This window comes from Sarcophilus harrisii, chromosome 1 (assembly GCF_902635505.1).
Source record: "Sarcophilus harrisii chromosome 1, mSarHar1.11, whole genome shotgun sequence".
NCBI classification, from domain to species: domain Eukaryota; kingdom Metazoa; phylum Chordata; class Mammalia; order Dasyuromorphia; family Dasyuridae; genus Sarcophilus; species Sarcophilus harrisii.
The window spans coordinates 14,342,456-14,356,721 of NC_045426.1; the positions used below are offsets into that span (position 1 = coordinate 14,342,456).

Here is a 14,266-nt window from a genome sequence, read left to right on the forward strand (position 1 = left end):
GGGGATGGTGGCGAGGGCTACGGAGCAGCTAGAAGGGGGGAGGGGAGACCTCTCCTGGATATGTGGGAGTAGGGGAGAGGGCAGAGTCTGAGGCAGGACGGAGAATTGGTGCCATGTGTCTGGGGATGGGAAATAATAGGAAAACACACATGTTCGGAGAGCTACAAGCCTGGTCGCTCACTTTACTCCCCAGACACTTTCTTAGGAGCCTCTGTCGCTCTTTCCCTCCTCCATCCAGTCCTGGAAATGGAATCAAACCAAAGGGTGCCCACTCTCCTCCCAAAGATATGTCCCTTCCCTTCCCAAGCCCAGGTATCCCCTCCCTCTCCCCCCATCACTTAGTGAGTGCTTCCCTATCAGCTTGGAAACTCTGGGGGGGGGGAGGGGTTTGAAATACACGGCCCCTTCCTTTACCCAGGTAGACTAGAGGGACTCTCTTGCACAAACCCCAGGTAAAATAGAAGCATTATTTTTTTTATCTAGCTCAGGGCCCGTCTCAGGAAGGATTCACGGGCTGATTTTTGAGAAGAGGGCCCTTCATTTTTGCCCCCCTCCCTCCCTGCGCTCTGCCTGACACACTGGCCCCCACTTGGAGGTTTCGAGGGGAGAGACTCCCCTTTACCGGAGGATAGATGCCTGTCTGCAGTGTAGACAGCTGCCCGGGGCACTGGCGGCTGGCAGCTTTCTTGGGGTCTTGGGGACAGAGATTTCCAGCTGAAGGGGATCCAGAACCCAGGGTGCCATTGTTCTAGGTATGGGGGAGGTCGGAAGCGGCTTTGGGTCCTCCCCCACCCCGCCCGTGGGAGGAAACAATAGAGACACATAATACTAGGATAGTCTCCCCATGTATCCAGTGTAACTCCCAGGGAGGCTCGGAGGGGGAGGCTCAAAGGGAGGCCCTGGAGGCCGGGGGGCCTCCAAGGCCAGGCTCTCTGCACCTTCCTGGCTGCCTCCCGCCCCTGAGCAGTGTGTCCTAGCGGTCTTAAACCTCTCCGGCTCCCGGACCCCTTCAGGGTTACAAGGTCTGGGCCCGTTATAATGGCCAGAAGTGCCAAATTTCAGCCCGAGGCCAGTGAAAGGAGAGATGGCATTTCTCCCTCCCCCCCAGCCAAGGCCACAGATTCCGAACTTTTCTCCTGTGAAAAGGCCGGTCCTGGGCACTGACCTGGCACTCTCCCCGCCCCCCCTTTCTCTTCCCGACCTCGGAGGTTCAGTCACCCAACAAGGAGGGGACGGATGGGGGACCTGGGACTTCTGGGGGGGGTAACTCTTTCCCCCGCCGCGAAGAGGGGGGGCCCGCGAATGGAGAGCGCTTGGGGAGGGTGGAGGGCCCTTCTGGGCCGGGCAGGGGAGGCTCCCGAGGGCCAGAGCCCGGCTCTTCCCTGAGAGCCCCCTGCCTCCCCTCCCCAACCCGGCCGACCCCAAGGGCCGGCCAGCCAGAGCGCGGGGCAGGGAGCGGCCGCGGCCCGCAGGGGGCACTGTGGCTCAGGCTTTGGGGCTGGACTGGCCGGCCCGGCCCCGGCAGCCCCGGCGGGCGGGCGGGCAGGAGGCGGGGGGTGGGAGGTGGGAGGCTCGCAGGCAGCGGCAGCGGCAGCAGCGGTGGAGAGAGAGAGCGCAGTCGGCTCCCGAGCCCACGGGGATCTCCGAGCGCGGCTGGGACTTCCTCCGGAGGCCCGCGGGACAGCGCTGCCGCGCCCCCAGCCCCTGCCGCCCACCCCAGGGAGGTGTGCCCACACCCACTCCCACCCAGACACACGCGCCCGGCCACGCGCGCACTCCGCCGCAGCCGCCCTCCCCGGGCGCTCCCCCTCGGCCCCGGCCCGGCCCGCAGCGGGGAGCGGCACCGGCGGCCGCCCGGCCGGACCCGCGCGGGCAGAGGGGCTCCATCGCCCGGGATCCCCGGGCTGTGGCTCGGGCGCGGGGGCTGCGGGATGCGGGCCGGCGTCCGCCGGGGCCCCGGGGGGCTGCGGGCGCTGCTGGCGGCGCTCGGGGCGGCGGCGCTGGCGCTCGGGGCGTCCGCCTACAACCTGGCCCCGGAGCACGCCGTGCTCTTCCAGGGGCCCGCCGGCTCCTTCTTCGGCTACGCCGTGCTGCAGCACTTCCACGACAACACCCGCTGGTGAGTCCCCCGATCCCCCCTCGGCCCGCCCGCGGCCCGGCCCCCTCGCAGCCCCCTCGCGCCTCCCAGCCGGGCTCAGTCCCAACCTCGGGAGGAGCCCGGAGCCTCGGCGGGGCGGCCTCCCCGGCTGGAGATTTAAATGCGTGCGCTCCCCGGTCCTGCTCTCGCTCCCCTGTCCTGCTCTCGTCCCCGGTCCTGCTCTCGTCCCCCGTCCTGCTCTCGCTCCCCTGTCCTGCTCGCGCTCCCCGGTCTTGCTCCCTCCCCAGCCCGTGCGGGAAGGCGCTGGCGCGGACCGGGAGGGTGGGACCGAGGGCAGCGGGCGCTGGAGGCCCCCGGCCCGGGACGGAGTTCCGGGCGGGCCTGGGAGGAGACTCGCTAACAACCCCCGGTGCCCCGCTAGGCCCGGCGGGCAAACTTTCCGGGAAAGGCGCCCCCCCCTCCCCCCTCCCGCAACTTGGTGCCGAAGCTGCACCGAGTCCTTCATCCAGGCCGGGACCGGCGGCTTGGGACCCCGGCTGGCGGGGGAGGGAGACAACTGCACGCAGGGAAAACTTCCCAACATCAGCCCACGGTGCACCCCGGAAGGGGCAGCCAGGGATGGGGAGGCAGCCGGGGGTAAGGAGACACCCCGGAGAGGCAGCCTGGGAAAGGCTGGAGTGGGGCAGTGGGGGTCCCTGTCCCTGAGACAGTACAGCCAAGGTGGACGGAGCCCTTGGCCCTCGCTACCAGCTGGCAGTGGCTCCTCCTCTGACAAAGGAGCTCTCCAGGGATTCAGGGGGAGCCCACACGGAGAGGGGAAGGACCTTGGGACACCAAGCCTGTCCCCTTCATTTTACAGATGAGGAAATTGAGAACCAGCCAGGCTGAGTGACTTGTTCAGCATCACACAGCCAGAGTCTCAGGGCGCATTTGAACTGGGGCCTTAGAGGGGGATTCTGCTTAGCTAGATGGTGCTTGGGGTCCCTTCCCACTCTGATTCCTTGCCGCTCTCCCTTCTCCGCTTCCAGGCAGGGGCTCTTTGGGGGCTGTGGGGCCCCTTGTGTTTCAGGGTTCACAGATGCAACCCCTAAAGCCTTTCTGGCTTGTTTAAGCATCTCCTCCTGTCCTGTGAGTAGGTGATTTGAGAATCAGGCATACCCCATGTCTGAGCCCAGGGCCAGCCCCATTGTGCCCCTCAAAGACAAGGAAGTTCCTCCTTCTTGAGGGCACAACTTTGAGAAAGGAAGCCCCAAATCAGAACTGTCTGGAAGGGGCCTTTGGAGTCTGACCCATCACAGCCTTTGGGGCTGGAGGGGGCAGAGGGCTGCTCTCTGGGGCACAGGACTGGGCACTGGGGATGGGTCGGGAGCTTCCCAGAATGCTCCTGAGACAGCATCCCTGGGGTGGTAAGCAGGGTCTTCTAGAACCCAGCACGTTTTTTGCTGGAAGGCAGTCGAGGGCAGAGCCAGCTTCCCTCTGGGGGGGGGGGCTGTAGCTGGTGGGTATCCAAAAGTCACAGAGCTGGAAGCATTATCTCGAGGCCCTCTGCTCATGCATCGGGACACGGAGCTCACCTCTGCAGCCCCAGCATTCCAGCTTTCGCTGCAAGATGGGTGGGGGGCTGCGTGGGCCAACAAGGAGTCCACTGCCCTCCAGGCCAGCCCATTCCTCTTTGGGACTTTTCTGATTGTTGGAACTTTTAGGGGATGACTCCACACCCAACGGTCTCTTTGGGACTTCCCGCCGTTGCTTCTCATTTTAGATTCTGGGCCCAGCAGAGCCAGCTTGGTCTATCTGTCCTGTGACAGACAGGTCCTGGCCCTCATCCCCTCCCTCCCTGGAGCTGTGCAACTGCAGGCTCAGCATCCCCAGTTCCTTCATCCAGTTTTTTGGGCATCGGCAGAGTGGCCGGCCCCGGGCTCCTCGCTGCTTTGGCTTGAAGGCCCCCTCCCTTGCTGTCCCCAGGTGAAGCCTGAATGGAACCTGTCCCCTCCTTTTTCCTCCTCCTGGAGCCTTTGATCCTCCCTCAGTGTAACCTCCAGAGCCCAGAGTAGCCTCTTTTGGAACAACGGGGCAAGGCAGGGGAAGGGGAAGGGAGGGATCGTGGGCCGGTACTCAGCTGGCAGTCCAGTAGACTGGCCAGCCCTTTCTCCCACAGTCCACCATTGGACCGGCCAGCCCTTTCTCTCATGGTCCCCCATTATCGGGCCCTTCCCTGCTTTGTCCTTGTGAACCCTATAAACCTTTCCATCACACCTGGCAAAGTCTCTCAGTCTGGGTGCCCAGGGGCTGGGCCTGGCAGCTCTCAGAGGGGATCCCGGAGACTTGTTTCCGAGGTCAAGAGGATTTTCCTAATAATACCGAGACATTTTAATTTCTGATCTAGTAAACCGCCTAACAGAAGCTCCCTGGGGGGTTCCTTAGTCACCTTTGCCAGTGGAAGGGTCTGGAGATGTAACGTTTGGCATGGAGGTCCTGGCCTGTGGGGGCGCGGCTGGATTCTCTTCTCCGGACCCCGTCAGTCCATCCTGTCTTTGCATCCCCCGCCCCTGGGACTCCCAGGTTTCCATCCAAGTTGCTGACAAATAAACAGAGAGGCCGCAGCTGGGGCTGGTCCCTGGGAGGCCGTGGGTCAAGAAGCTGGGCCGTGTCTGGCAGCCAGCTGTGGGCCATCAAGGCTCTCGGCCTTCTTGGCTTAAAGCTCCACCTGTTGAGTTGAGAGCTTTTTAATACCAAGTCACCTGAGCAGAGAGAACCAGGAAAACCCAAAGAGAAACAGGAAGCCTGGCTCCCCCAGGCCAGTCCTGGTCCCCCCAGGAGAAGCCCCTGGAAGCTCTGGCTTGTGTCCCGGGTCTTTCCCAGGGCGAGGCTGCAGGGAGGGTCCCCAGAGCGGGCCCCTGGAAGCCAAGAGGAGCACCCCTGGCAAGCCCCAGGCAGAGGCTTGTGTGACTCAGGGCAAGCCCCGCAAGCACTCGGAACCCCGTTTTCTCTCTCTAAGATGGATATGATGGCCCTGCACTCATCCCCTTGTGGGGTCTTGGGAGCATCAACCTGTACGTCAAGCAGTTTGTAAACCCTCATGCTTTGTGAGTCACTTTGAGAGGCAGCTTGGGGTCAAGAACAGGGTTCAGATGTTCCTTTGACAAATGCTGTCAGACCCCCTGACCTCCGGTTGTCACAGAAACTCTCTGAGACCCCAGGGAAGTAGCGGGACAGGTCTGCCTGGGGAGACCCCCCGCTGAGGCGGGATCTCTGGCCAGCTCTCAGGGCACCTGGGGCCTTGTTCACTCACAACCAGACGGAGCTGATGTGAAGGGGCCTCCGTGTTCTTGGGCTGTGGAGATGGGCAGACAGGAGGAGGCTGTGGGTCCTGAGTGGAAGGCCCAGGTCCAGCCTCCGCCCAGTTCTCCAGGCGGGGCCTTGGCCAGGGGCTGCTTGGGCTCTGCACACAGCGGGCCCTGGCTTTGCCCACCAGTCCCTTAGTCCGTGGGACTGACTGCCCGCTGCCTCTGCTCCGTGGGCATGTGTCTGTGCATGTGGGCACACATGTGTGGGTGTATGTACAGGGCATGTGCCCACACATGCCCGTTTGGGCCTTGAATTTCCTGATCAGAAAGGGGCAGAAGAGGGCAGGAACCCATCCCTCCCTCCCGGCCCCATCCTTGGCCCGGGCCCGACCAAGCAGGCTCTCTGCAGGCCTTGGCCCCATGCATATCTGAGAAGAAACAGCAGAGCCCCTCGGTGAGGAGCAGGAGGGAGACCAGATGGAGGCTGGGCTTGGGGTGCAAATCCTTCCCTGACCTTGGCTAGCTGTGGGCGATCCCCTTTCTGCCTCAGTGTCTCCTCTGCAAAGCGGGGGCAATCATAGGAGCAAGGTTGTCAGGAGGGACAGCTAGCTGGTCAGTCAGCAGACACTTTGTAGGTGCTTACTGTGCATCAGGACTGTGTGAAAACCAATCCCTCCCCTCGGGGAGCTCACACAGAATGGGGATCAGGGTCATGCAAAGAGGGAGAGAAAAGGGGGGCAGGGTCCCTCCCTCCGGCTAATAGCGGGATGAGAAGTGACATGCGCACGGCTCTTTGCAGTTTATACTACTCTCCCTTCAGAATTCTGCAGTGTACACAGCAGCCCGGGAAGGAGAGAGGAGGAGTCTCTTCAGCCCATTTTACAGATGAGGAGACTGAATTTCAGAGAGGTTAAGTAGTTTTCCTCTGGTCCCTCAGCTAGTACCTGACATCAGTTCATATTTGAACCCAGATTTTCTTGCTTCAAGTCCAGAGCTCTAGCCATTGTGCTACATGACCTCTGCTAGCTTCAAGGGGCAGTTCTGAGTGACAGCTCTGGGAGCAGCCAGCCAGCAAGCACCAAAGGGCCTTCTCTGTGTGTCGGGCGGCCCCCTCCCGGTCTAACAGGGGGAGACAAGATGGAGGCAGCTAAGGAGGAACAAGTGGGTCAGACTGGAGGTGACCTCAGGGCGCAGGGGAGAAGCTTTCAGCAGGTGTGATTTTAGCTGGTCCTGAGGAGAGCGGGTAGCTGGGAGGCGGGAGGGCCTGGGAGGCCTGGGGGGCAGCCGTGAGAGTGCCTCCATTCAGGCAGGGAGCACGGAGGAAACCAGGGTGCCCCGGGTGGCCTGGGAGGGGAAGGAGCCCACGAAGGTGTGTGTCTGTACGTGGCCATGAGGTAGCCATTGGGCCGGAGGGGATGTGATCAGACTTGTCAGTGGGAGACTGGCTGCGGGGGCCTAGGAAGCACCTTTCAGCCGGCCCCTCCGAGAGGCCGGCCTTCCGAAGGCCCATCCGTGGGGGAGTGCTCCCATTTCATTTTGCCCAGGAGACTGGCCCCTCCTTGAAGGCAGGGATTATCCCAGACCCCTGCACAGCAAACGACACATTTAACAAATGTTTGTTGACCGACTTACACATTTTCAGTTTCCTATAAATGCCGACTCTCACTTTAACATTGTTCCAAGTCAGATGAAAGCCCCCCCCCCCCAGCCCCCTTTCGCCTGAATCTGGGCCGTCCTTGCCCCAAAGTTTCATAGAAGTTGAACAGGAGGAAGATCAGACCCTACCCTAATGCGGCTTGCAGGGACATAATTCAGAGAGGCCACAGATCAACTTGTGCCTCAGAGGAGCAATGGGAAGCAGTGTGGCTCCCCAGGAGTATAACCCTTGGTCCCTGTTTCCCCGGGAGGGGCTGGTGAAGATGGGACACAGGCCTGTTGGGAACCACATGTGTGGGAACAGCACAATCTGGTTCTTCTCCATTGGCCGAGGTTGAAGTTTCCAGGGGCCTGACCCTCGCCAGCCGACTTAACTCTGTTACTCTGTACTTGGTCCCTGTGCCCACGGTCTTCTCCCTTTCCTTGTTCATTTAGCTCCACTATAATCTCTCTTTAACCAATTATCTCGCTTTTATTTTCCCACATTTTGGCGAGCTAAATTTCGGTTCTAAAGTGAACCAAAAGGCCTCCCTCGTTCTTATGAATGGATGAGAAGGAGGGGAGATGGCGGACAGAGAGTCTCATGGGAAGGGGAGGGATCACCAAGGTCCTAATGAGGGAACGGATCAGTGGGTGAACTGGAAGCTGCCTAGCTCAGCCTCTATGGGGAGGAGGTCCAGTCCTCGGGAAGTCCGTCATCCTGTCCTGGCCACTTTGAGAAAGTGATGCAAATGTAAAAGCATTGGATTTTGTTTTCCTCAATAGAATTTTATTTTCCAAATACATGTAAAGTTTTCAACATTTACTTTTGTAAAGAATACAATGTTTTATCTCCTTCCCTCTTTTACCTTCTCCCTCCCCAAGACAGCAAGCGATCTGATAGAGGTTATATATGTAAAATCGTTTAAAAAATATTTCCATATTAGTCATGTTGTGCAAGAAAAATCAGACCAAAAGGGAAAAGGCAAGCCCCTTCCCCCTGCCTCAGTTTACTCTTCTGTCAGATGAAGGAGTTGGAAAGACAACCGTAAGCTCCCTTCCCACGCTACAGCGGAACAAAAACTCTCTGGGGAGAACACTTGGAGGCTGCCTCCCTGGGTGTCCCTGGGCTTCAGTTGCTGTATCTGTCACAGGAGGGCTGGGGCTTTTCCTCAGGAGCCTTCCTTTCCGTGCAGTTTGGGCACCAGGCGACCTCTGAGGTCCTGTCATCCTAGTGCTGGAATATTAGATTCATTCTTACCAGGGGGTGGACGTCGGCCTGATCTAAGCACCCAAGTGGCCAGGTTGCCTGTGCCGTGGCGCCTCAGAATGCCCTTCTCAGCCCTGCCCGCTGGCTCCCTATCGCCCCCCCCTCCCGTCTCCCGCCCTGCCCACCGGCTCCCTATCACACCCCCGTCTTTGGGGCTCCTGGCTGACGCAGAGCCCAGATGCCGGCGGCCCCTCACAGAAGCCCACTGTCTCCCTGTCCCTGACGGGGAGACGCATCAGCAGCTGATCTGGAATGATATAAATGAGGGACCCCGGCCAGCTCGCTGCCCTCAAAAATGACTTTCTTTCACACCCCTCAGATTCGGAAGGAGTTGGGGACAGCCCAGCTGCCTCCCCACCGGCAGCTCGCTCCTCCATTCACTGAGGGGTCTGGCACTTGCGGTGCCCTGGCTGGAGGGAAGGACGGAGGTGACCCAGGCCGGCCCTGTTCGAGGAAGTGAGCAAGTGGGAGGCGGGCAGAGCAGCCCTGCCCTGCCCTTGTGCCCAGGGCGCCCCATCCCTCAGGGATGGCTGGGCTGGGGAGAGGGACACAAGGCCCAGAGGGGCGGGAGAGCTGGTGCGGTGCTGGGGAGAAGGGTCACAGAACCCCAGGAGAAAGAAGGGTGTTTGAAGGGGCCCCCAAGCTAGATGCTGGCAAGGAAAAGTAAGAAAGCGGCCCAGGAAACCTTAGAGCATTAAAATGGCCTTTTTTCTTTGCCTTTTTTTGGGCCTGGAAGGTAAAATGCCTGCTAGGTTTGGGGCGGGCTAGTTGGGTTTGGGCTCTTGGTGCCAGGAGGAAGGGATCTTCTCCCTCCTGAGGGAAGGGAGGATCCCGTCAGCACTGGGAAGAGGAAGGAATTCTACAGGACCTGGATTCAAATCTGCTTTCTACCTGTGCGACCTTTGGGCTTTGGTCCTCCTCTGGGTCATGAGGAGACCTCTGGGGTCCGCACGGGTCTCTTAGGAAATTCCCAGAAATGAGGAGCAGAGACCCAGCATCCTTGCCTCGAGTTGGTGCCTCCAAGTGATGGCGGAGATAACTGGTGATCTACAGACCGGTCAGCTAGAGATAAAGCACCCACTGTGCGCCAGGCACCGGGCTAAGCACTGGGGCTGCAATGCAGGCAAAAATCCATCCCAGCTCTCAAGGAACTCACCGTCTGTGGGGGAGTCATCCAGCAAAAAGTCACAGCCAGAGGAGACTGGAAATGATCCCCAGAGGGAAGGCTATCAGCATGGAGGAGGGTGGGGAAAGGCTTCTTATAGAAGGGCAGGGATGCCCTTTGTGTCCTCAGAACCAAGTGTAGCACCTGGTACATAGTAGGTGTGCAGTACATGCTTGTTAACTGACCACTGCTGTCTGATGGATGTATATGTAGTTTCTCTGGAAAAGCTCCCTGAGGGTGGGGAAGTGCCCACTTCTGTCTTTAGATTGGTTGTGGCACAGTACCTGGCACATAGTAGGTGCTTAAAAATCTCTTGATCGATTCCTGGTTTTCTGCCTCTGCCATCCTGTAATGACTTTTGGGATCTTTTATTTGCTCATCCCCGTGTAGTTTCTGTCGCCTTCTTCTCCCACAGAGTTTCAGCTCTTGGAAAGCAGGGCTTGTGTCCTTCCCGTCTCTGGGTCTCCACTGGCCCCTCACCACATGGCCCCCGGCACTTGGGAGGTGGCTAATAAGTGCTTGTTGGATGGCATTGACTTGGCTCCCCTCATCCCAGGAGATTCCTGGTCCGACTTTCTGGGGGTCCCCGCCGCCTTCAGTGCCCCGAAAAGTGGGGATGGAGGGAGGGGAGCCGGCCGAACCCCAGTGCTTTCATTCTATCATTCAGGCCTCTGTCCCCCACTGCAATCAGACCACAGAGGAGGGTGTCCCCTGGGATTCCCTGGAGCGCTGCAGCCGTCCCCTCTGGGAGCCTGAGCCGCGCCTGGGGTTCCCGGTGAGGGCAGCTCGGCATCCAGCTCCCGCCTCTCCTTCCCATCCCATCCGTGGCTTCTCTGGGCTGCTCACCCTGGAAATTCCGCGGGATGGAGGCTCTCAGTGTGGTGGGTTTGGCTGAACCCCTGACCCACAGCCATGATCCTCAGTAAGGAACAAAACCTCCTTTTTCCTGGAAAATGAAGCAGCTCCTTCGTCTCGTGGGGACCCTTGCGCTTCGGCTCTCCTTCCCTCCTGGCCCCCGAGGAGGTCATGGGGGCTGGCCTGGTGTTCTTGGCCAAGCTTGGGGGTCGAGTTTGTGGGTGGGCAAGGGGCCTAGAGAAGAGCACAAGCTCCTGGCTGGCAGGGGCTGCTTCCATCCCCAGCGTTCAGCACAGTCCTGGGCACACAGTAGGCACTTCATAGGTACCTTTGGAATAAAAAGCTTCTGGAACTTAGTCAGCAACAGATTTCTGGTTTCGTTCTCCTGAGACTTTTTTGGGTGATGGAGTCACTTCCTGTCTCTCTGGCTTATCGTGAAGCCAAACGAGATAATGTGTGTTAAGTGCTTTGCGAACTCAAAGCTGCTGCTCTGACAGCATCCATTTAATCTAGCCATCCATCAGTGTGTCCTCCCTCCTTTCCTTCTTCCCTTTTCCTACTCCTCCATCCTTTCTTTCATCTTTCCCTCTTTCCTCCCATCCTTCTACCCCTTCATCCTTTCCTCCTTCACTTTCATCCCTCCCTCCTTTCTTTTCTCTCTTTCCTCTCCTCCATTCTTCTATTCTTCCTTTCTTCCAATTATCATTCTTCCATACCTTCTTCCTTTCTTTCATCTCCTTCCATTCCTCTATCCTTTTCCATCTCTTCCTTTCTCCTCTTATCCCTCCATCCTTCACCCTTCCCTCTTTCTTTTTCGTCTGTCCCTCTTTTTCTCCATTCCTTCATCTTTTCTTTTATTTTTCTCTCCTCTCCCCCATTCTCCATCCCTTTTTCCATCTATCCATTCCTCCATCCATTTATCCTTTCTTTCATCTCTCCTTTTCTTCTTCCATTCCTCTACCCTTTTCCATCTCATCTTTCTCTTCCTATCCCTCTATCTCTCCATCTTTTCTTCCTTCCTCCATCCCTTTCCTTTCTTTCCTCTTATCCCTTTATCTTTTCTTCCATCCATCCATTCCTTCATTCCTTTACCTTTCTTTCATATCTCCTCTCCTTCTATTCATTGATCTCTCCATTTTCCCATCTCTTCCTTTATCCTCCCATCCGTCCATTCTTTCCTCCTTCCTTCCTTTATTCCTCTATCCTTTCTTTCATCTCACCCTCTTTTCTCCCATCCCTGTATTCCTCATCCTTTCTTCTCTCATTCTTTCCTCCTTCCCTTCCTCCTTTCTCCTTTCCCTCTCTTTCCTCCATTTCTCCCCCCCTTTCCTGCCTCCCTCCATCTGTGGAGGTGCTGGCTGAGTCTGCGTGACATCGATTACTCCTTTTGGTTTAGAGAAATGTCGGTTGAAATTGGAATCCTAAAGTCTGGTTCCTGGTAGGCTTCTTTCTGTTACAGGAGCAGCTCTTAGAAGATGCCCAACACTCAGAGCTCTAGGCTTTTCTACCCTTGAACCCCCAAGGTCCTTTCACATTTCCCATGGGGCCTCTTCCCATCCCCGTATGTTCCAAGAAAGGATCCTGGGTAAATAGATCCAAGATCTCCCCCTGGAAGGAGCCTTAGAGCTCGTCTCGTCCAGTTCCCTCAGTTAAAGAGGAGGACGCAGCCTCTGAGAGGATAGGAGACTGCCCAGGTAGGAAGCAGAGGAGAGATTCACACTCAGTTCCTCGGAGTCTAGGGCTGGTGCTCTGTGCCCTGATTTTGGACATTGCCTGCTTGGCCAGCATTTGCCAGATCCCGGAAGGTCCCCCGTGGCCACAGCAGCTCTGTCCTTGCCCCGTCCCTTGGCCGCACCTGCCCCGGGGCTTTCTGTGCTGCTCCAAGATCCCAGTGATTCTCTGCTTTGAAGGTAATTGATCTTGAGCAGGCTTCTGGCCAGTTCCTCTGGGGCTGGGCATTATCATCTGCCACCGGGATCACCTGGAACGGCGGCTCACAGTGGGTGGGGGGTGAAGAGCCAGGGCCCCTCGGGGGACAGAGAGCTCGTCTGGAGTCGGGAAAAACCGAGTAAAAGCCGACCTCAGACAACTCTCTAGCCGGATGATCGGGGACACATTGCAGCCTCTGAGGGCCTCGGCTGCTCGCTCGTAACTCAGCCTTCAAGCCTCTTTTAATCCTAAATATCTGCTTCTGCACGTGGCTCGCTCAGTCACGCTGAGTCAAGTCTCAGACAGGGCTTGAAACCCGGCTCCGTTGCCAGCTGCCTGTGTGATCCTGGGCAGGAGTGGCAGTGATCGGCTCACCATTAATAATAGGATTGTCATTGATCGAAATTTAATGTCATTTCACCACCAATTTATACTCTTTAAATCCATCCATTCATGTATCCATTCATGCAGACATATATGTACTTATCCGTCCATCTTCACATCCATTTATTCATCCGTCCATCTATTCATCCACCAATCCATCCATCCATCATCTATCTGTTCATCCATCTATGAATTCATTCATCCATCCATTCATTCATTTTATCTATCTATCCATATACCCAGCCATCCATTCATCTATTCATCCATCTACTCATCCACCTGTCCATCCATCTATCCATCCATCTGTGCATCCATTTACTTATCCATCCCTCCCTCCCTCCACCCATCCACTGTCCTTCTGTCTGTCCATCTTTGTGTCCTGCACGTCTGTGGCGGTTTGGGTCTTGTCTCCCCCAGCAGGAGGACTGTCTTACCCGCTTTGTGTCCCGGGACTTAGCCCGATGCTGGCCCATGGAAGGGTCGCTGCGTGTTCACTGGTCGGTCAGTATTAGCTCCTTCCAAACCCTTCTGAGATTAAGTGCCTCTGGTATTGTTATCCCCATTTTGCAGGTGAGCAAACAGGAAGTAGTGGGTGCAGTGACTTTCCCACAGTCCCGGCTAATTGTTGGGGGAAGGCCCGGGTTAGGGCTGGGGCTTCGGGGCTGTTTTCTCGGCTGGGTCCTCTTGCCTCCCGGAAGCACCTGGGTGTCCGTGCCATGTTCCTCTTCTACCCGGGGGCCTTTCCCTTCTGTTTCCTACTGTCATGAATCTGGCCTTTATCTGCAGGGAGAGGAAGGTCCTGCCTCCCCTTTAAAAGCCTCTGGTTAGTCTGCCAGTAAGGAAACGTTTATTAGACACCTACTGTTTGCCAGGTGATGTGTTAAGGGTCACGGACCCAAAGAAAGGCAAAAACAGTTTTTACCTTGGTAGAATTCACGTTTAAATGGGGGAGACAGCTTAGATGTGATTAGGCGCAAGATCAGGAGGGTCCCAAGGGGGACCACAACAGGGGGAAGGACCGGGGGTTGTCTGAGCCTTGAAGGAGAGGAGGGGAGGGCTCTGGCTCAGTCTCTGTCCTGGACCTTGCCTCCAGGTCAGAGTCCTGTCTCCCAGATGTTGTCTGCCCAGGGCGGAGGACGCGGCATCTTTCTGTCCTGAGCCAGCGGGCCCGTCCCCCCAGTAGCATTGGGAGTGCCTGTGATCAAGGGCTCAAAACACTGGCGACAAAATTAGTTTGTTGTTAAGTTGCTTTAGTCATGGCTGACTCTGGGACCCACTGGGGGTTTTTGTGGCAGAGACACTGGAGTGGCCGGTTCTTTCCTTCTCCAGCTCATTTTACAGATGAGGAAACTGAGGCAGACAGGGTGAGGTGACTTGCCCAGGGTTACCACTAGTGAGTGGCTGAGGGTCAGGCCGGGGACACTGGGCAGGAAAGATGGCATCCTTGCATCAGGCACCAAGTACTCTGCGTGAGCGGTAGCTGCTGACGGCTCCCTGCTTGGGGGCTCCTCCGGGAGGGCCCCGATTCCTCAGCGAGTCACAGACCTTGCCATGAGGAAATGGCAGCGGCCTCCCACCAGGAGCACAGAGAGACAGCTAGGTGCCATGGCACAGACCCTGGGGACCTCCTGCTTGTGCTCCTG

The 14,266-nt window shown here is 57.7% G+C and overlaps 1 protein-coding gene across 1 annotated transcript in view; it reads left to right on the forward strand.

Moving 5' to 3' along the window:
* The first annotated feature begins 1,555 nt into the window (after positions 1-1,555).
* Positions 1,556-14,266, forward strand: part of ITGA9 (integrin subunit alpha 9) — a 287,368-nt gene continuing 274,657 nt past the window's right edge. Inside the window, exon 1 of the mRNA XM_031962459.1 lies at positions 1,556-2,119. Within this exon, the coding sequence (XP_031818319.1) occupies positions 1,932-2,119 (188 nt within the window). The 5' untranslated portion in view covers positions 1,556-1,931. The remainder of the gene's footprint in view (positions 2,120-14,266) is intronic.